The sequence below is a fragment of the Cavia porcellus genome, unplaced genomic scaffold (assembly GCF_034190915.1).
Source record: "Cavia porcellus strain 051 isolate PalLab524CR breed Dunkin Hartley unplaced genomic scaffold, mCavPor4.1 scaffold_24, whole genome shotgun sequence".
Lineage (NCBI taxonomy): Eukaryota > Metazoa > Chordata > Mammalia > Rodentia > Caviidae > Cavia > Cavia porcellus.
Genome location: NW_026947507.1, coordinates 31,216,709 through 31,243,686, shown reverse-complemented (window position 1 = coordinate 31,243,686; position 26,978 = coordinate 31,216,709). Strand labels below are relative to the sequence as shown.

General features: G+C 35.9%; 1 protein-coding gene across 14 annotated transcripts in view; it reads right to left on the bottom strand.

Moving 5' to 3' along the window:
* The window catches only part of Marchf1 (membrane associated ring-CH-type finger 1), a 687,536-nt gene that overhangs the window by 42,083 nt on the left and 618,475 nt on the right, over positions 1-26,978 (bottom strand). For all 14 annotated transcript variants that reach the window (XM_063234805.1, XM_063234809.1, XM_063234812.1 and 11 more), the window contains one exon: positions 7,484-7,664. In XM_063234805.1, the coding sequence (XP_063090875.1) occupies positions 7,484-7,664 (181 nt within the window). The remainder of the gene's footprint in view (positions 1-7,483; positions 7,665-26,978) is intronic.

Genomic DNA, 26,978 nt, shown 5'->3' with positions numbered 1-26,978 from the left:
CCTTTCTTCCTTAAATACAGATAAGGTACAAAACTTTCTTTCTTTCTTTCTTTCTTTCTTTCTTTTTTTTTTTTTTTTTTGAGACAGGGTCTGGCTTTGTAGGTCAGCTGGCCTTGAACTCACCAACTAGTCCAGGCTGGCCTCACACTTGTCGCAATCCTGCTACCTTGATCTCCAGAGTTCTGGAATTCCACACCTGCACTGTCATGCCTGGCAGTAATGGGAAAGTTAAGCAAGCACATACATTGTCTTTTTAGAACTCAGACCTCAGCCCCCTGCTGACTTAGCATCCTGTCCTATGCAGTCTGACCCAGCGCAGACAGGCAGAATTCCTTCTACACCCTTTTTTTCTGAACTTTTAAAATATATTAGATGTAGATTTCCTCTTTGTTTTTTCTTTTCTTTTCTTTCTATCTTTCTTTTGTTCTCTTTCTTTCTTAAGTGAATTCCTCACTTTTCTTTTTCATTAAATCAGTTTTAAGTTAGAAGAGACTTTGCAATAAACCTATCCAGTCTCCTTCTTTTCCAGATAAAACTGGGGCAAGGATTTGAGTAATTCAATTTGAGAACCAGAATTAAAACTTGGTCTTTTGATTCTTACACCACCATTCATTGCTTTATGGTTCAAATAATTATTTCTTCTTACTATTTAGCTGTGTTCCTTACATTTCAGATGAAAGATGACTTAAAAAACATTTACTGCAGCCTGAGTCGAGGGCTGTCTGTTATTGAAGGGGAGTAGAGTCTCCTGAAGGGAGATCCTTCTAATAGGGGCACTGTCTTGTTCCCAGATAACCCCCTTTTCTTTCTCATTTTTCTCGTTCTGCCCTTATGTGGAGGGAACTCCGCCATAGGGAGGTAACAGCCTCTCCCAGTCCTTCCCCAGTTAGTAGGAGGAAAGAACTGAGCACACATTGCTCAGCATCTCTCCACCTGCTCCCCCTTTCTGCACATTTTTCACCATCTAACATGCTGGGTATTTGACAAGGGCAGGTTTGCTCTATGTGTGGCAGCTCTTGTAGCTGATTTGGCCTAAACATTCTGGGAGCATGCATCTGATGGTGTGAGGGGTGGTATAGAATATCCACATGGTATGCAAGAGAAAAGTAGCTATTGCTGGTACCACTTAGAAAGAAATAGGAGACCAAAAGGAAGTTGACGTGTGAGAGATTTTCTTTTGGAGTAAAATATTTCAGTCTCTTACTGTTCTATAATGTCAATAACATTATGTTAGCATACTGATGCGTGGTCAAAGAAGCTAAAGACCACCAGTTCAGAGAGATCGTCTGGAAGCTCTCTTTGTGCCTCTTTTGCTTGTCAGCTCTATAGAAAAGGAATTTGATTAGATCTAAAATATTTGCTTTTAAAAAGTCATGTTGATTTCCAGTGTCTTACTTTTTAAAAAAGCTCAACCAGAAATTTAAATCGCCTTCTTGAATTTGATGCCAAGACTTGAGATATGAAATAACAAATTAAGAAAAATATTCCTACAACTGAGAGAGAAAAATATTTAACATGAAGAAAATTTAGATATGAAAGTAATTTAAAACTCAATCATAAGACGATGCTTTGGGGAAATCTTTGTGTACCTGGTGTGTGTGCTCCTGCACAGCATAATTGGATGCTTTTCTGCTTTTCACAGGGATCACTGGAATATTGATTCCATCACTTCAACAAAGTTTGTGTTTCAAAAAAATCAGAGTATATAATACATAAAAGCACCTCATTTTGTATGTCCCTGGCCTTGCTAAAATCAAAATGAATTTTTAAAGGGTGGTTCTTTAGCTGGTTACAGACTTCAATAGCAAGGCTAATGCAGGTTAAGTGTTTGTTTTCATATCTAGAGTAGTAGAACGAGGTTACATTCTTACTGACAAGTGAGGTTATATTCTTCAAGTATTGGTTTTAAAGAGAGAAACAGCTAAAGTAGTATATAATGAATTTAGTAAAAAAAAAAAGAACAGAGAAATGTTTGATTTAGCAATTTCAACCAACAAATCATTCAGGGGTTGTTTAATTAAAATTACTTTGTGACGATTTTGATCAAATTCTGTTCCATATTCCCAGTTATTCCAACTGCTGAGAAACGCCTTCTAGATTAGCATAGGGGAACAAAAATGAACACTTCCTATGTGGTCATTTTCCTGTGGTTTATAGCTATTTTGGGGTTGCTTTATTTTCATATCTTTAGTTAGGTTTCCTCTGACAATGCTGAAAGATCTTGGTGTCCAGTTCACTCTTGGACTTCTTTGTACCATTCCCTCTGGAGCTACATTCATGCATCCTTTTCAGTCCTTCCACAATTCACTATATTCTCTCTGAAAGCAAGAATTTTGTTCTACTTTGTTCATTACTAAATGTTACTGGCATATGGCAGGCATTTACTGTAGTAAGTTGAATCAGCGAATAAGGTATCACTGGAGTCCTCCCAGACAATTATTAAGAAGGTAGTTTGCTGGTGGTGTGAAACCACATCTACCTCGATGGCTACCATATTTATGAATGGAATCTTGAGAAAACAATAAGCTGTTTGGTTTCTCAGAAAATGATACTTCTATTTTGAACAAGCAGTTGTAGAACACTGATTCTAGATGATTAAATACATCTTTGAAACATCAAAACCCAATTGACCTAGTGTTATTTCATTTAAAGACAAAGATAAATCCATGTGAGAAATCCCAAGTATCTATTAGAATTAAACATGAGACACCAATGATTTCCATCTCATAATGATTTGACTTAGATGTGCTGTAACATTATTTTTAATTGATGTATCAGTTTTAGTTTCTGAGAGTACCAATGTGTTAAGGCACCAAAACAAATTTTAAAAACCCAATAATTTTAGTGGAAAGCTTAATATCTTAAATGTGTTAATACAGTTTTTTTTTAAAAAAAAAACAGATCATCTTTCTTTGTGCTATTCTGCAGTTTACCCTTGTGTTCCCCTTTCTCACGGAATCAGTCAAGTAGCTTCTCAATGAAGGAATCACAGAGAAAGTGACATTATGTAAGTGTAGATAGTGCCAGGTGGAAAAATTGTTGCAAAAGACTTATCTGACTCATCTGAAGAGTGCCAGCTGGAAAACAAAATCATTTCCTAAAATCACGTATACTTCCTGTATAAAGGGCTCCTATAATAATAGAATTGAAACTTAGCACAAGAAAACAAGAGAATGTGTATATATTGTAAATTATGTATGGTTAAGTTTTTTATCAAGAACTTTAAGGAAAGTTTTATCTGAATTATACAGGGGTGTTCATTGCCTGCAAGTTTGTTTACAGTATTTAAGAAGAAATGGAACTATAAAGCTATTACCGAGAACTGAGTTCCACTGATAGAGGAACAGCCTGGAGATTTCAAAATTTTCGTGTGTTGAGAGTTTCTTATCATATAACCCCAAGCTTCATGAGTAAAGTGGAGAATTAAGGAGAATGCAAAAAAGAATACTAGGATGAGGTCACAATCCATGTTCAGTGAAAGTTTTGCTGCCCATTATCAAAACAGAGCCTCTAGGAAGCACATCTCGAATTACCTCGAAGTTTTGTAGTGCCAATTCTATAATCTCTGATCTCATTGTTTAAGGTTAAGGTTTATTGGATTAGGTTGTTGGAGAAAGAGAAGTATGTTGGCTGGTGCTCTGACAAAAGGGAAAAAGGAGAAACAACAAAATGCAGACACACGAAAAGGGTTTCAAAATGCAGAAGTCCGGGGAAACCAGAATGAAGACAAAAGCTTTATATGTGCTTTAAACAACTGAAGTTAATGTTTTTAGCTTGCAAACTAAATGATGTCTTTATATTATTATAAGTTTTGTTAGTAAATGATATCAGGTAAAATATTCATGTTTAAGAAGGTATATTCAGAAAAGTATAATTTTGGAAAGAAAATAATTTTTGGAAAGATTTCTACCCGAAATGGTTTAAGTAAAAACTAATGTTTCGGTGCTTAAAGAAAACTTGTCACTGAGCAGAAGCATAACACAATGTGCCCATAAGCATGAGGTCAGAATCAAGACTCTCTGGTGTGTGTGACATCAAGAGAATTTGTGATGCTGTCTCATTTTTCTCATCAAATGGGCTGGACATATCCCTACATAAAATGAGGTTTAATGAAGATTGAATTAATTAATGGAGGGAAAGAATAAAGTGATGCATGGTATTGCATACTTTATATTATAAATTTGTCAAATCATCTTTATATAGAAAGTTATATAAAGGAATATTTTAGGAAAAGATATAAATCAATCGTACTTGTGGTCCTTATAAACTTACTTTCATACTGATGCCTGATTGCTCTCTTTCCAGAATGATTCAAATAACTCATGAAATTCTGCACTTTCAGATTAAGAGGTTAATTCATGTTTTCTCATGAATACTGTGTACCTTACCAAATTTCACTGAATAGTCACTGAACTTTCTCTATTTGTATTGTTCAACTTTTCTGAGCTCTGAGAATTACTTCTGATCCTGAGTAAATTAATGAGACTTTCATCGAACGCTGTAAAAATAGCTGAACTACTGACTTAAAGATGATGAAAGTTGTTTTTCCTTGAGTAAGCCCTTGATTTTATTTGGACTTTAAAGATTTTCTTCTGAAAATCGTAGGATACCTTGATGCATTTGCTAACTGTAGATTTTGACATAGTAACAGCAATTAATGAAGTAAGTCTTTACTGGTATCTTTAGAGACTGTTAAGCCTAAAGCTTCATCAGACTCTGAAGATCTGCACCTTTCTACTACCAAAGTTACTTTGTTTAAACAGAAATTTCTGACTCTATTGGCTAATGTAGAAGTTCAGAATCATTAGCTAAATTAATTGTTTCATGGGCTTGGTCTTTAGAATGTTATAAACTGTAATGGAATTACTGAATTGAGAGCAATTAATTGGATGTACTTAAAATATATTCTAACCTAATGCTGCACCTGGTACTCTTTATAGCCACTTAAAAACTAACCAAAGAAAAGTGTTGATGAATCCTGGTGCCATCAAAACAAATCATCTAGAACAGTTTAAAAATGTCCCGCATCTGCATAGGTTGCATCACCTCACAGTCTGCAAAGGCATTCCAGATACCACTTCTTAAGTGTTATTTCGGTTCCCTATGCTTGGTAAAGAGGAAATGAGGAGAGTTTCAAGAAATGAGAATATAAAATAATATTTCTGTTTTCAAAGTCCATAAATCTGGAAGGAGGAAGAGAATGTGCTACACATGTAGGACTCAAATTAAGATCCCTTCAACAGGCCATAGATGAATGAAGATGGCATGAGCTCAGAGGATCCGAAAGAGAGCAGGGGATGAAAAATGGGAAGAACTGGAGTGCTAACTGTGTTTTCATTGGCTAGTCACCACTGAGCCTATGGGTGACTGTCAAATAAGAACTCATGTACTATGTTTGCTCAACAGATTTAAGTGTGAAAAGTTTTGCGTGAAATGTTTATGCATTTAAATGTTGGTAACTAATATTTTAGTTATAACCAGATGGGTTAAATAAAACACATCCATTGGCTGCCAGGAAGCTACCTCTGCCTTGGAATCTAACACTCACTGTTTATACATAAGTGCTAATAAAAATGATGTTGAAATACAGCATTGTGGTTCAATATTTATGATCAACCAAAAGAATTTAAAAAAATATTAGGACATTTCACTAATTAAAAGAGAGCTGATACCTATTACATGGTAGGAACCTATTTATTACTGTGGACAATGAATATATTAAAAGATAGTTGTGCTTGTTTCCTTTCTATTTGATTTATAAAAAGTTAATGGGGAAAAAAAAAGATTTCCTGATAGGGTTGTAAATTATTACTGGTATTGAAATAAAGAGAGGTCAATGTTGTATTTAAGGGATGATTCTACAGAAGTTGAGGGTAAGATAAAGACTTAAAGTTCCTTTAAGTGTCATGTTTCAATTATTACACCAAAACAAGAGATGGTTGGTAATGCAAGAGACATGGATATGTTATTACCCTAGACGGTTGCCATCAAATTGAAATATTATGTTTGGCAAAGCTGAAATGGAAATTTTGTATATAGAAAGGCTGGGAATAAATGAAGAATTATACAATTGAAATGAAATAATTCCTGATTCCCTGGGACATAAGACAAGAAATTCAGAGACTCATGGAGCCCAAGGGTCATTTAGCTGCTCTAAATAGTAGACAGCATCTACTTAGTGGACAAAGCAAAGGACAAGGAAAAGGCCTCCATTCTTACTTCTGGCATTGACTACTCTGGGACCTAGAGGAACAAGGTGTCACCTTTTGACATTCAGGCCACCACTTCAGTGAAAAAACATAATGCATATCCCAAAGGCACTTTATATAATTTTGGACATCTATACATCATTTGCGGATCATTTTAAATCAAAGCTGTCAGAGAGTACCAGCGAATGTTATTCTCTGTCTCCATAATTTACAAAATTAATGAAGAATCACAATGTCTAGCCCCCAGTCGGATGCCTACTGGAATATTCTTGCTTGCTTTTCATCTTTGCTCATTCTGGATCCCATCATGTTTATTCTCAAGTAATGTTCTCTCTGTTCACTCTAGCTCTGCATTTAATTTAAATGAAAAAGCAGATCTGGACTGATTCATTATTTAAATTGCTGTTTCTACACTTCCCTTTGGAGATTGAGGCATCCATATATATGTAAAGCTGTAGTTATGCAAAAGGATGAATAAGTTACATACTGGTATCCAGGGACATGGCTCTTAAGCACAAATTATATAAAGTTCATTGCCCTTGTTTGCATCCCTTTCAAGCAGTCCTTTGGTAGTTTAGAGTAAGATGTTAACTTCAGACTTAGCTCAGTCTGACCTTCATTCTTTAGGAAGAAAATGACATAAACGAATTGAAGCACAAACTCAAAAGATTATATCTCTCTTACAGCTTGATTCATAATATACAAACTAATGTTTTCATTTTACCTACTCTAATTACATATAAAAAGCAACAAACCAATCCCAAAATAAAAGCAAACATGTAAAATAGTTCACACTTTATAGAAAAAATCAAGATATTAGATGAATTGTATTGCTTCATATAATCTATTTTCTAACTTCCTCGGAGATTATCCTCAATAAATGCAATGTTCTTAGGTTCTCATCCATACAATGCATTGAATTTTGTATATTATATATCCATGTCCATTTATGTTTCTCTCTGTAGGTATGTGTACATATTTTTTTTATTGGTGCCAGGAATCGAACTCACGACCTCATGCTTGACAGTGCACATAGTTATTTTTAACTGTTGAGAGTCATTGGTAAACTAGAGGTCCCAGAATATAGAGTAGAGGAGAAGAGAATGGCTACCTGCAAAGCCTTGGCCCCATTTTGAACACTGAATCTGACACAGGACATGTATCCTTCGTAGTCATTAGTGAGCTCTAAGAGTCTCACTGGGGAAGAAAGTGGATTTTTAAGCCTAGCCTACTTTACAAGTTCTCTCTCAAACCAATCTTTGCCGATACTATACCTTCCGAAGGGGCTTGAGCTTGGTCTCCATTATGAAGTCATACTTGCAGAGCTCACAGCAACGCGTGTCTGAACTCTTGATCCACTGATGGAGACAGGACTGGTGGACAAAGCGCAGGGTCCCCGTGCAGCGGCAGGGTGTGATGAGGGGGCTCTCTTCATCCCCTTCGCAATGACAAATCCTGGGGAAGGACAAAACAGCCCCTGTGAGTTCTCTCAGGAACATTATTCACCGCTAGAGTTCAAATCCTGGCTGTTCCAGTCTGTATTAGAAACCGCAACCTAAGAATTAGAATACAAAGACCTTCACTCCAGCTTGGATGCTAGAACTGGACTTGGAATCAGTGTTAGTTATTTTCACTTGTTTGGTCATTGCTAGACTGAAGTCATGTTACAAGACATTAGACACCAGCACACACACACACACACACACACACACACACACACACACACACACAATACTGTATGCTGTTGCTTTTAACTGCAGTCAGTTTCAACCTCATAGCTATTGAGCTATGTCCCAGTTTAACCTATTGAATGAGTCACTCTCCATGGGTTTTTAAATATAAAAGTTACAACATGTAAGTACTCTAAAGAATGTTGTAGTCAGTAACTTCATTGTGTTATTTTGATGATAGCTTTATAGGGCTATGGTATATTATTTAGTAAAAATGGTACCTTACCAGGGCAGAAGAATTCTAAAAAAAATTAACACCATGTAGTCATTAAATAAAGTCAGTGCTAAAAGTTTTAGCTTAAAAGTCTTACAAAGATTTAAGGTTTTTCTAGGGAAATGTGTATCTATTAAGTCACAATGAATTTCCAAACTATCGATAGTCATTATTATGTAAAAATCACAAAAAATGTCACATAAAATTTAAATTTAGTAAACTTTATTGTTTGAAAATGCTAAAATTACTATTTCTACCAATGAATTGAGAGTTCAATTAGTTTCTGAATTATTACGAATTCTATTCTCATATATTTAAAGCCTATGAAATCTTCATTATTTTCATATGAAGAGTTTTAGGAATAATTTATTTTCCTCCTTGGATGAGATAAGGCTTTCATAACTCCAGTTAGTGAACTAAAAAAGTAGCCCTTCAGAAATCTTAATGATTTAAACAGCTGTTCAAAACTTCTAATGAATTTAATTAGAGATACTGCTTTATACCTGTTAGAAATGTGAATGCTGAATGTAATGTTTAAAAATTTTTAAAATCTACATAATTACTTCATTTTGAACTGAGTCACAGGAGCAGCTGGAAGAATAATAAATTGCTGCTGCCGTTCTTTCCTTAGAGGTTCATGCACTCTCTTCTCCAGGAGCATGAGTTTTAGAGAGTGTATTTTACTCTTAACAGTAGTTCAGCCTGTTGGTACAGTAACATACAGGAATTGAAACCCAGTGCTCCTTCACCCTCAAAATAAAGAAGTATGACAGTGTACCCTAGCATTGTGTATAAGTTTCTTAAGTAAAAGGTAATCAGAAAGAAACCAGTGATCACGACAGTCCTGAGGTGGAAGTTCAAAGTCAATATCTCCCTCCCCCTCCTGAGTGGAGGTCTTTCATACATGCAGCACCACATATTTGAGGCCAAAGTGGCAGAAGGAAATTAGAAGCATATCGGAGTGTTTATTCATTAGTAACAAAACTGAGATACCTCCTTTCTCCAAACCCAGTCACCAGAAACACTGCCAGTTATACTATGTACCATGATGATGTCACAATATTGCTGCTCAGTAGATGTTAGTTGGCTCGAATTAAATTCAGTCAACAGAGTATGATTTATTACAAGAGAAGCCAATGCAGTAAAACTCTAGAGCCTCTAGAGCACTTAATTTGACTATGATATTTATTTTTGGAGCAGCTAAATTCAGTCAGTTGTAGAGAAGAAGTAGTATTTCCTGAGTCCTTGAACCCTTTTCTCGCTGTCTACACAAAGGTCTTTTTCCAAGTAGGGTGAGCAAACCACACCCCGTTTCTGTCCGCTGAACGTGTTTACATATGGTTTCATTGGAGCAAGGCCTCCTCACCTTTTGGTTTGTAAAAATTTAGAGCTATGTTTGCAGTGTGACATTGTAGTCCAGTAGTTTCTGCAAGACCAATTGCAAAGGCTGAAATATTTGCTATCTGATCATTTCAGATATATGCTTGCAGATTCCTGTCTTAAAGCATACGGAGTAATTCTCAGTTCAGTATAGTGTGTGACTATTACTGAATTATGAAAACAAATTTTATAAAATAAGGCACCCCAACAAGTAACAAAATAAAATAAATATTACATAGGGAAAGCAACAGAATATTCACAATATACATGAAAGACCTTCTTGGCCTAGTATTGAAGCTCACTTCTGCAGATAAAATTTCTCATTTGAAAAAGAAAAATTTGCAGTTAATGTCATATGATAATTTATCACTAAACAAAACTGTCAAATGCTTACAGCTGCCAAAAAGATTTTGAGTCTCTTTTTACTGACATGAAAAAAGTAATTTATTCACAAGCAGCTTTAAATAAAGACCTACCTGATTAGTGAGTTCAAACTGGCCTGACCAGCTCACAGATTAGAGTCCAACTTCCTGTGTCTTAAAATATCTTATTAAAGCTTTTTGGTAAAACGCTTATGTGAATCATCAGTAGCAATATTATTTCTCATAAGATTAAGGTTATTTCCCATAGAGAAAATCAAAAGCTTGGTTCATCTTCATTTGCACTTGATTTATTCTTGAAAGTCTTAGCATTTTGAACTTTTTCTAAATTATCCAGTTCAAGTTGGACCCCAAGAGTCTTTTTTAAAAATCATAGGTTGTTCTAAATGAATTAAGAGCTAGATATCAACTTCAAAAATCTACCAAAAATAAAAAATAATGTGATAGTGCCATAAAGAAAATTAAACAATTCCTAAATTGCTGTTTTACACAAATCATGATTGCTGAATTATAAATGAAAACACAGTAATGAAAACATAAGCATGCTTTTCCCAACAGAATAATTGTGTGGAAAATGATGTTAATGCTATCATAAAATTATATTGTGAAATGTTCATAATTTTGATGCATTTTTATCTGATAGGAAATTGAGGCTTGGGAATTCACTGATTCCTGTTTATTAATAGTGATCCACATTGGTCCCTGACAGCCAGGGATAGAAGCCAGCTGAACTCACAGCTTTTATTGGCTTTTTAATATCTTCACAGTCTAGTAATGATCTAATCAGCAATTTGTTGAAATTTTCATATTTAGAACTTGAATTTTGTACCTCAACATAATTTTCCACCTTTCTGCAAATAGAAGATTATAAGTGCTGTGTAGCAAATTAACTTTTAGCCTTTTTGTGGTAAGTGTGTATGATTAAAGATTTCTGCCTTAATATTTGAGTTTAAGGAAAAGCAGCCTCTTTTGTTTCAGTGTTATGTATCTTAAAATTGTCTTTATTAGCTCCCCATTCTCATCCCTAAAAAAGGGATTCTTGGACCCCCTAGAACAATTTTTTTTTGGTTTGATTTAAAAAATAATTCATCTCTTTAAAAATAAATTTTGCAGGCAGGCATGGTGACACATGCCTGTAATCCCAGCATTCGGGAGGCTGAGGCATGATGATTGCTGAGAGTTTAAGACCAGCCTGGACTACATAGCGAAACCCAGTGTCAAAATAAATAAATAATAGAGTTTTTGAAGGTAACAGTGGTCAGAAATCTTTGGAAATTTTAAAATTCATTTATGTAGTTCAAATATTGTTTTCTTAGTTCTCACTACATTCAAACAGAATTAGACAATAGACTCAGTGCGAAGGGCAAATTGAGAAGGCGAGGAAAGAATACAGAGGCAGGGACCTTGCTGGGAGACCTGTGCAATCAACTGGATAATAAAAATCTGGACCAGTGTGGTACCACTGAGGAGGAGACAGGTGACTTTTATCTGTTGAGTCTGCAGAGACATGTGGGCACTCATTAGCTGCGAGGGCAAAGCACTTTCACAAGATGATCTGATTTCTAATGACCACTGTCCTTGTAATCTTCCAGGAGCATCACAAGCACAGGCATCCCAACTTTCTCTGCCTATTTTTCGTGCCAGTTTTACCCCTGCTCTTTGGCATAGTGCCCTGAGGTTATTCCCTCCCTTCCCTAACTACCTTTCTCTAACTAAATAGTCTTTTTAAGCACAGTAATATGGATACTACTGTGCTTGTACTGGTTTAATTTGGATGCTAATCACTCAAAATTAATCATTATGGTTCAGAATTTGGAAGTCAGTCTTGAAATTCTCTTTACTAAGCCAGAAAGTTATTATGGATATTTTTGGCAGAACCTGTATTGAAAAGTATTAAGCAAAGTCAGAAGTTAGTGCTCAAAGAAATGCGTAAAGAGATACAATCTCCCTCTGTGTCTCTCTCAGTATAGCATTATACCCGAAGGATAGCAGACTGTTTTGGCTTGTGTTTAGATGTGTCACAAGTAGCACTCATGTGGTCACAGAGGGGGCTTTTGCAGAGATGACTCAATCTATAGTATGTCATGCTAGAATTGACTCATGGTACAATGCTAGGCTCAAGAGAACTAGGATTAAGGGTGTGAATGCTACCTGCCCTGAGTAGTCTGAATTAGATAAAAGGAGAAGAAAGGCACTGTAAGGTCCCTAGTTGCTTTTGCTGCCTTGTGGCATCATAAACTATTTTCCTCTGTGATGCCTCTCTGCCAAACATGCTGACTTGGAGACAGCCGATTATGGACTGAAACCTCTATAAACTGTAAGCATCCCCTTTAATGTGCAGTGTCAGAGAATATATGAATTTATCAACAGAAGTAAAGGCCACAGAGACTTGATGTTTAAAAAACATATCCACATAAGAGAATAACCAGTTGTTAAATGAAGGTCATTGAGAAGTCAAGTAAGTATAAGAAAAGTAAGTATGCTAGAGGAGTATCTTTGGACAACTAGAAAAGGGACACAGACACCTTTTCCTGGAACAAAGCATAGGGTAAAAATGATGGGGAAACGGGAAACTGCAGTAGCTGGGTGCAAATGGTCTATCTTCTATGATAGAGGAGGCAACTTGTATGTGAACAGGAGGCAGGAAGGAACAGGGTTAAGGTCTCATAAAGGTCATAACTAAATAGTGGAAGCTTCTTGGAGAATGTGATGGAAGGTTAATCAGGCATGAATGGAAGAATTGTGGAACAGCCTTAGGGTCTCTGGTGAGATTAGACAGCACAAATTTGTAGTAAATTCTATTAAGGCTGTGTTGTACCTTAGCAATGCAACTAGTAGGGTCCTGAGATTCCTAGGAGAGAGATAGGAAGGGCACAGAGAGACATGGCGACACCTTGGAGGACACAATATGAACATACTGGTCACGGCTCTAGCTTCTGAGCAGAGACACAAGAGAAACTGCCTTGTGGCTTAGGTATTATGAGCAAAGACTATTTAGAGTACTGAAAGTCACAATGCTTGTAAAGAACTGATGTTGGAGGTGGAAGTAAGCAAAGCTGTATGATCTCCAGTGTAAACCCCTACTTGTTGTCCTTTTTGAATAGTTGGTTGGTGCTTGAGATTCAAAAATAAATCAAATCCCGAGTTGCCCTCTTGCTCATTGCTCTAGATGTTTAAAAAATATATCCATAATTCTCAGCTTAAGCACATGTAAAATAAGGTAAAAAATGCATCCTAGGGAGTCATGAAGATTAAATGGGATTGGGGCTGGGGATTTAGCTCAGCGGCATAAGCGCCTGCCTTGTAAGCAGGCAGTCGTGAGTTCGATCCCTGGTACCGAAAAAGACAAAAAAAAAAAAGATTAAATGGGATGGAACAGTACAGTACCTGGCCCATGATAGAGAATCACAACTTTGATCATTTTGCTTATTTATTTGAAACACACAGAAGTCTGACTTTGAATGATTAATTGTATTATGATCAGTCATGGAATCATGGGGTTCAGAGCTGGGACTGCATAGTTTATGCTGCGAGTTTATTCATTAGGTCCGAAGACCAAGGTCTTTACTCCATACAGGTGTGTTAGCCACTGACATATCTCAGTTTCAGAGTCAGTCATGCCAAAGACACATCTCTAGACTAGACCAAAGAACACATCTGGGTCTATGTAGGGTAATTCTGAGAATGAATTCAATTTCATTCTTCTTCATGGTAGATGCACTCAGGAAAATACAGAAAGTTTTTTTCCCCTCATCTGTAAAATCTTTCGTGGCTATTATAAGGCTTAAACAAGATATCTGGGAAAAGACTGCAAGGTATAAAAGCTATCACAAAAGAAGAGCGTTACCACCAATATGATATATAAATAATAAATTCAATAGAGAATGTTGCTAAGTACTAAAGGTTCAAGGCATTACTTATTTTTAATACAAGCCACTTATTTGTTTCATGTCGGAATTTCAGTTCATTTTTGTTTTATCTCAAAAGACTGTGGTATAGGCAAAGGAGATACTGTCTCCTTCTACTTTACTACTGAGATTAGTTTTTTACTAAGATGCCTTCACTTACCTTATAGTCAAGGCAGGTAGCATTCACACCCTTCATCACACCCTTTTCTAGTTCTAGTATCTTTGCATGATTGACCAACTCCTTTCTTGAAACATCCTTTTTGGCTTATTGACACCGCTTTTGCATTACAACAGATAACATTGAGAAAATTGGAATTGGAGGACATATAACAGGATGATAGCAATAGAAACAGTGTACTTGCATTATACAGACCAAAACTGTAATGATTCTGGAGTTCAAGAGACTGAGAGATGGTAGAGCAAAATCATAGAGCTTAACATTATCTAAATTTATGACTACAACTCTTCTCTTGTGTTTTAAAGTTCTAGGCCAAAGTGGGTATGATATAGTAAATTTGGGATAAACATAAATGTTAATTCCTAAGTTTCTATCTCAGAGGAGAAAAATGAAGGTAAGAGGAAATTATATAATAACATCTTTGAATATGTAGCAGCCGATTGTATGATGGAGCAGCTGTCCTACAAGTCCTACAACTAGACCCAAGGAGTGGAGACAAAGTAAACAAATTTTGATGAAGCATAAAAAGTTAAAGAAATAGAAATTTCCAGAGATGGAACAGTTGCAGCAGCAAAGTGTGAACTGACCCTCTCTGGACATACAGAAGCACAGGTAAGGTGAGTTTTTAGCATACAGTAGAAGATCACCCTGACTTCCAATCTCTTTTCCAGTGATTTCATTCCATTACTTTCTCTTTCCCATACCCTAATTCTCACTCTTCTGACCTTTTAAATTCTTTGTCAGTATTTCATCACTGCTTATGCTTGGAATTTTGTACTCAACCCTTTGAATTTTCCTTTCTTTCTATACCACCTCAGTGAACCAGTCTAGGCTCCCAGCTTCAAATAGTGATTTAGAATTATGGGTCTAAAACATCTGTGTTTGAAATGTCTACCTTTCTAGCAACAGAGAGCTTCAGCCAGCCCTATGAAAATAGGGTCTCCCCAGTAGAACAGTTTTTATTTCTTATATTTCGTCACTTCCCAGATAGCTTTCCTTCTTAAAGTTTCTGGAAGTGTCTCACTGTCTCAGAGTAAAGCTTGCCTTTATCTTTGAATCTTCCATGCATTTTAGACCCCATATTAAAATTGTCATCAATATGCCAGTATTTCTCTCTCTCCGTGTTTTAATATCTTTTCCTTTTTATCCTTGCTTCCATTGCTCTAGTAGTTTTGAATTGTCAACAGACATACAAATTGCTTTTAAGATTTTGCAGCCTCCATTAAGAAGTTATTCTTGACACATATAGTTACTCAGAGCCTCATGAAACACTGCCTCTCTTCAAGAGAACTATTACCCATCAAATAAGATCCAAACCATCTTATCTGGTTTTCACATGACTGTCTACAATCTGGGTAGACTTTATGTACTCTGCATATGTCTCACTAATCCCTAACCTTCACACCAGCAACATGGTACAAAATAAGCTGTAGATTTTTGTCACAAATAATCTACCACTGGGCCAAAATCTTAACTTGTCTCAGCCTCAGAGTCTTGAAGTCCTGGGTGAACTGGCCATTGACCTTAACTGATTACAGATTTTATGTTCTGGATCTGATGATGTGAAAAATGGTGGTTAGTGCTAGAGTTATTGCTGAAAACACGATCAGCATTAGATTCAGAGGTATGCTTACTTCATCTCTGTGTTTCAAGTTCCTCAGTGAATAATAAGGATTCAATTAATTAAGTGACCAATAAATGTTAAATTTCAGTTGCTGGCCAGACAGTTATTTTCTCAGTCTATTGCATTCCTTATATTAATGTCTACTTCCCAGAATGGCCTCAGATATGATCTCACACCCATGACACCTTCACTTTCTTAATAACAGCTCATCTAAATGTAAGCCTCACCTAAGTCTAAGATTCATCTAAAGATGAACTTTTAGTGAAACAGCCTCTACTTTTTCCTCTCCTGTGATGCTCATTTTCTGTCTTGAGTTCTCCTTTTCCTTAAGGTCTGTAGATCCAATCTTTGGTTTTTATTAATCATCTTATCTGTACAGTTTCTAAAGCTGTGAGCTGAAGTAATTCATGTTTATTAATTGTGAAAGGCTTTTAAGTGATTATATCGATATTATGATTCATGTAAATGATGAAAATCCTGAAAGTTAGGGTAAAGGTGACTGATCACTAGACCATAATGGACTGGAAATGTTATATTTTCAGGTTGTATTTAAACACTTCCAGAGCACAGTTCAAAAGAGGTGGCTTAGTAAGATGATTAGTAGTTCTCGCAAGTGGTTACCCATTACCAGTGTGTTTATCTTTCGGGAAAACTCACCTATAGTGAAAGTGAGAAATGTGTAATCCCACATACTCTTCAATTTGCATTTAAGGAACTAAGCTGAGGTGTGTCAATTTTATAACCCTATCAGAGCAGCACATGAAGTCAAGCAAAGCAATTTGGAGTGAAAAAGAGAAGTAACTCTTGTTTAATAAACAGAAAAGAGAATGGGCACTATTTAATGTCATTCTTACCTACAGCCATTTCCAACTCTTACTGACATAAAACTAGAATATATTTCTGGCAAAAAAATCTATTCTTATAAAACTAAGTTTCTAACATTTTTGTACAGATATAAAGGTAAGTATTCTAAAATATCATTAAGCCTGAGATTATAAATCTTTTGAAAAGTCACATTAAAAATACAATTATGGCATAAGAAAAAACATATTTTGTAAATCACCATAATATTTTGTAATCATAAATTTGGTCATGCCAAACCTACAGTTTAAAAAAATCTACAGATGAGTGACAATCTTTCACAGTTAAGTGAATTTGAAAATGTGTTTTGTTTTCTCAAAAGAATATTTTTAACTCAGGAAAGCTGCTGCATAACCTGACTTCCTGGGTGATTTCATGCCATAATTTGTTATCACTGACTTGGTAAAAAACCTCAACCATCTGCACAGAGCTGTAGGGAATGATCAGAGACAAAGGCAATGACATAGTAATGTTCCTGGATCCTGGCTCTATTCCTGGAGCTAATCCAAATTCAAAATCCAACAGTCCTGGAGCAAATCCAAAGTCTCAGCTAATCAGCTGAATTTTCTTCCCACCATGTATCACACTGATGGGAAGCAATGATGGCAACAGTGATCCCCTTGACTTGCCAACAGTGGAAGGAAAGGAGTCCGAATTTCACTTGAATTCATAGACACTGAGTGCTGAATGCCATTGTTTCTGCTCCTTTTGGGTCCCTCACCACATCTGGAGATTGTGTGATATCACTGATCCTAGGAGTTTAGAGTCTAATTGGCCTTGAGGATTCTTACTGACATTACACTTCGATTCTTGTCTAGCCCATTTCATTTTCATAGCGACCTTCTTTGATGACTTTCTTGGAAGCCTCCATGGCTTGGTGTAGCATAATTAGATTCTGTGCCAAACTCTGATGTTAGCAGGTACAGCCCCTGAAGAGTCCTGTCCTGAGTGTACCTTGAAATCTATGTTGGATTTCTACACTAGACTGGATCTTCTGGGTTAATTTTAGGATTAACTGAAACTCTCCAAATCTTTGAGAATTTAAAACCAGGTTGAGCCATTTAGGAGAACCATTCCTGTTAAGCATCGCTTTTCTGTACTCTATTGTATTCCCACAACACAATCTACCACTAGACAAAGGAAATACTTTTCCTGGTGACACTTTCCTTTCTAGATCCTACTTTATAGTTTTGATGAAATATAGATGAGAACATTGTTAATTAATATTGAATGAACCTCTTAATGTCATGATTTTCTCTACATTTTTATATATCATAAATGTTTATATCAGCTTTAAGGCTTTTTTGAATATATATATATATATATATATATATATATATATTTGAGAGACTGCAAAAATTATACTGGAGATATTTCTAACTGGGTATTCTCAATGTTGTTAGGCAAAATTTTTATTACTTGCATGCATTGAGGTGAAAAATAAGAAAAAAAGGAAAGATAATGCAAGCTAACCTGACTTTCCTCTGTAGATACAAGCAAATAAATATGTATATCTACATATAAGGCTTTTGTACATACATAACAGCAAAGCTACTAGAATCTAGTTATGATTTTCAGTCTTTTCAGCATGTCATAGAATTTCTTAATTCAAATTGATTTTGTGATGATTTCTTCTTTGTTATTTTAAGCATCAAAATTCTTACAAGCTCATCTCCAATTACAACTTCCTTTAAATTTGGTCCATTTATTAATCCTATATGGCTGAGGTTACACCAGAGTCTTATGTTGCTTTGGGTAACTGACAAAGCAAGCACTTTACTTACAGATAACTAAAAGGCTTTGTTATCCGTTATTATTAGAAATAAAATTTTGCATATAGATTCTTTGACACAGACAAGTATGTGTCTTGGCAAAATATGGACATTTTAAAGCAGTTCGATCCACTTTGAGTGAAGTCTGCTCGGTCTTATTTTTTCATTTATTCATTCATTCACTTATGTGGCCATTATTTCAACAGATAATTTCTTGCAGATGACTATGTGCCAGGCTTTACAAGGTGTTGTGATAAATAGGAAGATCATGAATCCTAGTCTTGGCCTTTAGACAGCTTACACTATGGTAGTTGATATATTGGGCAACTGCACAACTGGTCATGTACCATGCCAAGTGTAGTAGAAAAGCGAGAGCAAGATTGCTTTGGTGGGAGGGGAAAGTGGTTGAGGCCTAATGGAAGGTGATTTATAGGACTGGAATTGAAGCTTGGGTACAATTTGGTAGACTGAGATGGATATTGATAGGATATTCTAGGGATAGAAAATCCAGTGAATACTTAGAAGCAGGATTTATCAGCTAATTGGATGTTAGTATATGATCAATTCAAAGGTAATACATAAATTTGAATAAGATTGTAATAGGATGTAATCCTGAAAAATTACATAAGATCTCAGACGGCTATGTATTTTTTTTTAACTCAGTACCAAAACATGCATGTACACAGATATGAGCTGTAACTGTGATGATTTGGAGTACTTAGGAGTTATACTAAAGAAGGGTTAGAAATTAAGATTGCATTTAAAAATGGGATTAAATTGACATTTCTCAAAGAAGACATATAAATAGTCAACAGGTAAGTGAGAAGGAATTCAATCTCATTAGTCATCAGGGAAACTGGTATTACCTGACACCCATTTGAATGACTATGATGAAAAAGAAATGTGAGTATGCACGATGATGTGGAGAAATTGGAGCATGTATTAGTATACATCACTTTTGTGTCACTGAGAAAAAAGAAATCAGACACTTGCAACCTAAAGAGGGAGAGATTTATTTTGGCTTACAGTTTTATAGGTTCTATACAAGGTCATTTGGTTCCAAGTCAGAAATGGCATTGTGAAAGGGCCTGCTCACTTCATGGTGGGCAGGAAACAGAGAGAGAAAGAAGGAGCCAGCAATAAGAATACAGCCTTCCTGGTAAAGCCTTCCTGGGGACCCACTTCCAACCAGCCCCACCTCCTACTCATGCATTCAGCCACGAACTTGCCAATGGATTAATCCACAAGTAGAGTGCTCCTGTGATCCGATTTCTTTACAAAAGTGCCACTTCTGAGCACGAGACTTTTGAGGGACATTTTACAACTCAAATGAGAGAACCATTTTACACCTTAGTGAATGCAAAGTGGAGCAGTTGTTACTAGAAACAGTGACAAAGTTCCTAAAAAAAATCCTGAAAATAGATAATATAGGATCCACAATACTACTTCGGAAAAATTATCCGGAAGCATTGAAGTCAGAATCTCAAATAGGTATTTGAAATTTCATGTTCGCTGTACCATCATAATAGTCAATATGCAGAAACAACCTGAATGGCTTTATGAATAAAGATGTGGAATACACAAGCAATTAAATATAATTTAGCTTTAAAAAGAAGGAAATTCCATCATTTTCAACAGGATTGGGTGTCCTTAGGATGAACTTTGAGGAAATTATGCTAAGTGAAGGCAACCAGTCACAGAAGGATGAATATTGCATAATGCGTTTACATGAAGTTTATAAAATAGGGGAGCACTCAAAAAAGAGCAGAAATGGCAGTGGCCAAGAGCTGGGAGGTGGAGAGGTGGGAAATTGCTATTCAGTGGGTATAATTTTCAGTTTCACCAAATGATCCTATTTTAGAGGTCTGATGTAAAATATTTGTGCCTAGAGCTAACAACAAATACAACGCTGTACACTTAAAAATGTAAGAGGCTACACTCATGTTAAGTGTTTTCAGCCCCATGAAAAAGGGAATACAGTCTCAGTTTAGTAAACAAGGGACAGTGAACCAGATTATTCTGGTAGTGTCAGCTTGGATAGATCAGAAAGAAAAAGAAGAGAATATTACAATAGAGTCAGTGGTAATGTGCGCCAAAGCCGGTGTGAGGACACGGGGATGGACAGCAGGAAGAGACACTGTAGAAGTCAGGTCAGTAGCACTTGGGGCTTTGCCTGGGTAAAGAGGGGGCAGTGCTGTGGGGACGGAGTCAAGCTGACTTGGTGGTGTTAATTAAAACTCTCTGGGAAGCTGCTCAGGATCAGTCTGGGTGCAGAGGCTCTGAGCTCTGTGAGTCACCACAGTCACTGTGTGACAGGGTTTACCTAATGTGGTTTTAAGGCAGGCACACAGTGGAAGACAGATATCTCAAAAAGCAGAGGAAGCTAATGAAGACAATTATAAAAGCCTTTTTGGTCTGTCTTGCACTATGAAATAAATACTTTGAAGATAATGATACACAGCCCACTACCTATTGTTATTCTCTTGTCTTTTTGTTATGAAATTTTAAAAACATAAAAAAAAAAAGAACTTCAAACTCTCAGGGAGGTTTCTATGTTGGATTTGAGATATTTCAATAAATACTCATGCCTGAAAAATACTTTTCAAAATAATAGCAGAATAATAAGTACATAATTAATAATGTGTTTCTTTCTGTTCCCTCTGTTCCACGTCTTCCTGGTGGGTAGGGAATCCAGAATGAGTCTAATATGACTTGATTATGCCTATTGTTTGTCTTTCCAAAAGAACAATAAAGTATAAGATTACAAAAGCTTATTCAGATTTTTGCAAGAATAGAATTTGCACATAGACAAAAGCAGTAATATATTTTTTCTGAGAGTTTCCATTCTTTAAAAGTTGAGTGTCTGAGCTTATACCTTCTCATTGAGAAGGATAACCAAATCACTGCATAATACTAAATAAAAATCAAATTCGTAGAAAAAAGATTAGAAGAAAATATATAAACTCTCTATAGTGATTACTTAGGTTATTAAATTCAAATTGAAATAGTTTTCTCTGTTTTTAGCTTTCTTTGTGACAAACACAAACTAGTATAATAGTAACATTAAATAAACATATAAAGACATTTAAAAATTCTATTTCATTTTTTTCTGTCGTTCTGTTGTAAGGTAACAAATTTATGAGTAAGTTTGATAGATTTACATATCTGAGCAGTTTAGACAAATGTAATGCTTTATTTTATTTTTTTATTTTGTCTTTTTGAGACAGGGTCTCACTATCCGTTCAAGCTGGCCTTGAGCTCACTTGCTGGTCTGGAACTTGCAACCGACTGCCTGCCTCCGTCTCCCAAGCGCTGGGATTACAGGAGTGCACCCTGCCCGGTTGTAACGCTTTATTATCAGTAACTGGTGTACTACTGTCCTGTTCCTTCCCTGTCCAGATCAAGAACAACTTTAGTAATGTGGTACCTGGTAATGGGAGATTTCTACCTACTATTATTTGTATTTTAATAGACAAAATGTTCAGTTCAATAATACAGAAGACTTCCTTTTGTAAGAGAGAAGAGTATTTAGAAGAGTCTGTTTCCCTACTCTTCCAATATTTACTCAGGTCAGAAATATCTTGTAGTGTTTGAAGTTTGAGTAGATAAACATATTTCCTGTCAGCTACTGCATATGTCTGTATTTCTGTGAGTGCATATTTAGACATTCCATTTAGGTATATAAGACTTTAGCTTTTCAGAAGCTAAATCCAGTTCACTCTGTAATTTTCTAGTTGCAATGCGTATCTGCAACTGCATGACCAGCATTTTCAACTGGCCAGACTGGTGGGTTTGTTTGAAGTCTCTCAACCCTCATCACTGCCTACCGAGCCTCACACGATGCTCATGCTTCCTTTTGCCTCCTTCTAAAGTCTCCTCACTTTCTCTCTCTCCTTCCTGTCCAGGCTTTGCCCCAAGGACTAATTTAAGTGATAAATCAATATCTTTTTCCTGCACCAAATATAAATTAATTGCACTGTTTATATACTTCAGGCAATAGTTTGATATATTTTCCCTATTGTCCTTGCTTTCCCATTATATATCTTGACTTGAAGATTGAAACAATAAGAATTTTAAAGATATAAAATGTAAACATGAACTTTAAAGAAAGCTAGACTTTTCCCCACAAAACTACAACAGTGAAAAAAAAATTCTACCACGGTTACAACTACTGTTATATTTTATCTCAAGTATTTCTTGGTCTAGACAATAATGTGTGGATTGATCTGTTTTTAAATGTATGAAGCAAAAAGAAGATAAGATTATTAGCTTCGTGCTTATGACAAAAGCTGAGTTTTATCTTAAATTACATATCAATATCAAATAGCTTTTAAAGACATTTATTTCTTTGTTTGGTTGGTTGGGGTTTTTTGAGACAGAGTGTTGCTATGTGTCCTGGGTTTGCCTTATGTAGCCCTGGTCGTTCTCACACTCACTATCGTGCCGCCTCAGCCTCCTCAGGCCTGGGATCACAGGCATGTGCCACCACGCCTGGTGACAACATCTTTTATGTAGATACTAACTAAAATAATAAGATTATAAACTAATTGATAGTTTGATTTCACATTCACGAATAGCATTTTAAGTTAGACTAATTAAAATAGCTTTAATTGTTATAAAGCATATATGCTATGTATACACACGTATATGTAAGTGTTTTAAATATAAATGTTTGTATTTCTTACCGTAATGAATCTCCGCATTGCATTAGTGAATTACACTGATGTGCTATTTACCTGTTTGGTCTCCTGATATCATTCGATGAAATGTAAGAGAATGAATCAGGTGCAAATGGAAGGGAAAGGCTGCCCGTGTGTGGGGGGGCCGGTCCTGGTGGGAGATGCTAAATCACTCTGTGTATTCACTCAGCCCTGACACACGTATAAAGGGGCTCCGGAAGCTAAACAAACTGGTGAGGCTTTTCTTGAATAAAATAGACACAAGGGGCCAGATGTTGCCCCAGGAATGGTGGAGAATATGACTATAACGTTGTGTGGAAAATCAGTACAACTCCGTATAATTTGTACTCTGTCACTCTTGTTCAGTTTGGGGAGGTAAGTGGGAGGAGTGAGGAGGAAAAAGCATATTTCATTTTTTCTCCTATTCTCTTAGGCTCTCCCTAGCAAAATTTAATTTTACTTTTTGCTTCTTACAAATAATATTATATTGTATGTAATAAATCACAAATAATGATTAAAATGTGCCACAACTTTTTATGCTGTGTATTTGTATTTCTTAACAAATTAATAAGCTCTTGCAAGAGTGCACTTTATTTAAGACTCAAATTGAAGTGAAACCAAACCATATCAAACATGATATAATTTAAAAATCATCCTTGCAAGAATATAAGATTTTATATAGTATCATGGGAAATTAAGTGATTACTCAAGAAGGGATTGATTTTGAAGTATTTACAGATCAATAAAAAGTGCAGGCTGCCAGTAGATATAAATATTTGCTTCTTTGACATTCTTTTTCCCAAAAATAGTGAGTGTATTGGGAGCTTTGGAGTCAGAGCCATTTTTCTACTCACTGATCATGGTAGAACCTTAACCCTGTTCTTTACATTTCTTTGTTTTGTTCTGTTTTTTTTTTCTCTTTTTCCTTTTAAATAATAAAAAAAAAACTGGTGGGCCACTTTGGGACCTGCTTAGGTGATACACAAAGCCAAGGCTATCATTCGCTAGGAGAATGTCCTCTTTGCAAGGTTCCGCGAACCATTTTGCTCAGTCTTCATTACAGTTTTAGGAAAAGCTGTGTGTCTTCTGAATACTTAGTTTACTTTTCTGTTAATCCTATTTTTCTCTCTGGCTACTGTGTCTCTAAAATTTAAACTGGCAGACATCTCAACATAAAAAATTTTATAGATTTAGTATTGCTATGCCTTTATTTTTAAGTGCCCTTATTTTTTCAATTTTCCTTTTGTTTCTCTGATTGTGTAGGTACACAGCATACATCAAATAATTTAAAAAGGAAATAGAAAATCAAAAAAATAAGTATATGCCTTCTTCTTTATGTTAACTTACATATTGATGTCACTCATACACAAGCTTGTATTAATCTCATTTTTCCCTACCCTCTAAAACTCTACAGTTGGCTCGTCACGGCACATGAGCGCACTATTACAATCCTCTGGTTGTTCACCTGTACTCTGTACATCAGTGGTTTTCAGACTTTAACACAATCTGACTTTCACAGACAGCCAGTCAATACTTAGATGGTTGGGTCCAATTGCCAGAGTTTCTGATTCCATAGTCTAGGTTGGGGTTCAATAATTTGCATGTTTGACAAGTTCCTGGATGATTTTAATACCACGGATGCAGGGACAATCCTTTGATTTAAGGCCACTTCTTACTCCCATTGTTTCATTTGCGAGTAAATAAAAATTCTCTATATAAACTCGATGAGAAATTTGAGGTTTAATACGAGATGAGAGCTGTTAAAAGTAACTGCACTATTTCCACCAATAAAGCTGTCCATTTTGAGGACAACTATCCTAAAATTTAGGTGGTTCAAGAGCAGAGGGAAAATAATTTGTACTGATTACTCCCTCACAGGTGCCATGCTGATGGCTGGATCATACAAGGCCTGAGGTTTGCTACATCTATATCTATAATCACATCTGTACCTATGTCTCTTCTGAGCCTCAATTTGTTCAGCTCATGTGTTAAAAACCAGCAGTTTTCATCCCTGACTACCCTAAAACATCATCCAAGGGGTTCCTAAAAATGCACACATGCTGTGAGACCTCATTTCCAAAGGTATCTGGAACACACATGTATGTATAAATATATTTTAAACTCTCCAGGTGAATCTAACATGCCATCTGAGCATCTCTGGGTAAAATGATCTTCTAAGGTCTTTTCTGACACCAACTGGTGGAATTTTGAGAATTTAGAATTCAGATTGCAGGAAGGTCTATGGAATATTGAAAGCATGTGATATTTTGTCAGCACATTACATTTCTTTATGATTTTTCTCCTTTTTTCCTTATTCTTCCTTTATTTTCTCCATTGATGGTCTGTTAAGATGTGGCAAACATTTTAATTTGGTTATACACACAAAACATTGTTAACTTATCTTTGGTCAAAGAGTTTCCAGAATAAAGTCAGCAAGGCCTGGGGGTGGAGCTCAGCGATGATAGAACACACATAGCATTCAGGGCCTGAGTTCAGTTCTCAGATACACACACACACACACACACACACACACAGACACACAAGAGAAAGAAAGAAAGGAAGACAGAGAAAGAAAAAGGAAGAGAGAGCAAGAGAGAGAGAGAGAGAAAGCAAGCTAACATGAAAGATGGACAAGAATTTATTAAGGTGGAGCCAAATAAGGTCAAGGTACTGACAATTAGGCAGAACGTGGGAATGCTTTTGCTTTCACTTGTTGGACAACCTTAAGGGGAAGAAGAAGGTTCACAGTGTAATAATGTCTCAAGTAGGATTCCTCTCTAAGAGGCCATGGCTATAGCTCAGTGGTAGAGCATGGACAGCATATGTGAGTTCCTGGATTCAATCCTAAACACCAACAAAACAAAACAAAACAAAACAAAACAAACAAAAATTCATGTTCAGAAAGAAGCAAGTGTTCAGTTTGATATCTTAAGTAAAATCTCTCCAAACACAGGAACTTCCTCCTGGCTTCCCTCCTGTGCATCCCTGGAAATAAGTGAAAGAGAATTAATAGACTCCTGAAGTCCTCCTCGCATCTGACGGGCCGGAAAATCAATGCAGTACTGTGTTCAGGACTGCCAGGATCAAGTGAACAAAAGACAGCTCACTGAGGCTGCTACAGAACCACCTTAATTTCTGAACCAAATTAGATCTTGGTGTTTAAATTTACCTATGTCTGAGACAACTGCAGAAGATTTGAAATGATTAACTACTCTGCAACATGTATAAGAAAAATAAAAACCTAAATATGGTAATTAGAAGTAGAGAAAATGTTCAAGTTATAAATAAATTCTTAGGCATAAATCATGACTGTACAGTGAGTACTGTACCCAATATTCATCAGTTTATAGACAAAGTGTTCGGTTTCTGTTTGCATAAATATATAGAAAACTAAATTTAACACACAGTAGTTTTAAAATGAATTTGCATGAGAGCAGAGGTTTTTTTTTTTAAAGAGAGAGGATAAATTTTATAGTGCCAAACAGAAATAAATGCAATAAAGCAAGGGTATAGTTCAAAATACCTGTACTTCTGAATAGTATTCTTAAATTAAGAAGATAAATTCTAATTATCGTTCCTTATTATTTTATAACTTGATATGATTCTTTCTACCAAAGAAAAGATAAATATTACTATCTGTCTATCTACTTTTTTGGGACCAGGTCAGGCTATGTAGTTTAGGCTGGCCTTGAACTCATGGCAATCGTCTTGCCTCAGCCCCCCAAGTGCTGGTGTGCCACCACACCCAGCTTCTCCACGTGTATATAAATACTAGCTTATATGACTAAAAGAAATCATACTTCTACTTTTGCCTAAAATTTCCTGAGATTGTAAAATTTCTGATATTCAAATATACCTCAATATTGTTTTATAAGCAGGGACATGCATACGTTTTGGTCTCTTCTAAAAGCACAACTGAAATAATAGACCCACAGTGTCCATGATATTTCCAGAAATCAGAGTGACTTTTCACCTAAATTAGAAAGTAATTAATCAATTCACTTGGTTTGTAAAATAATTTACAGATCAGATAATCAGTATTA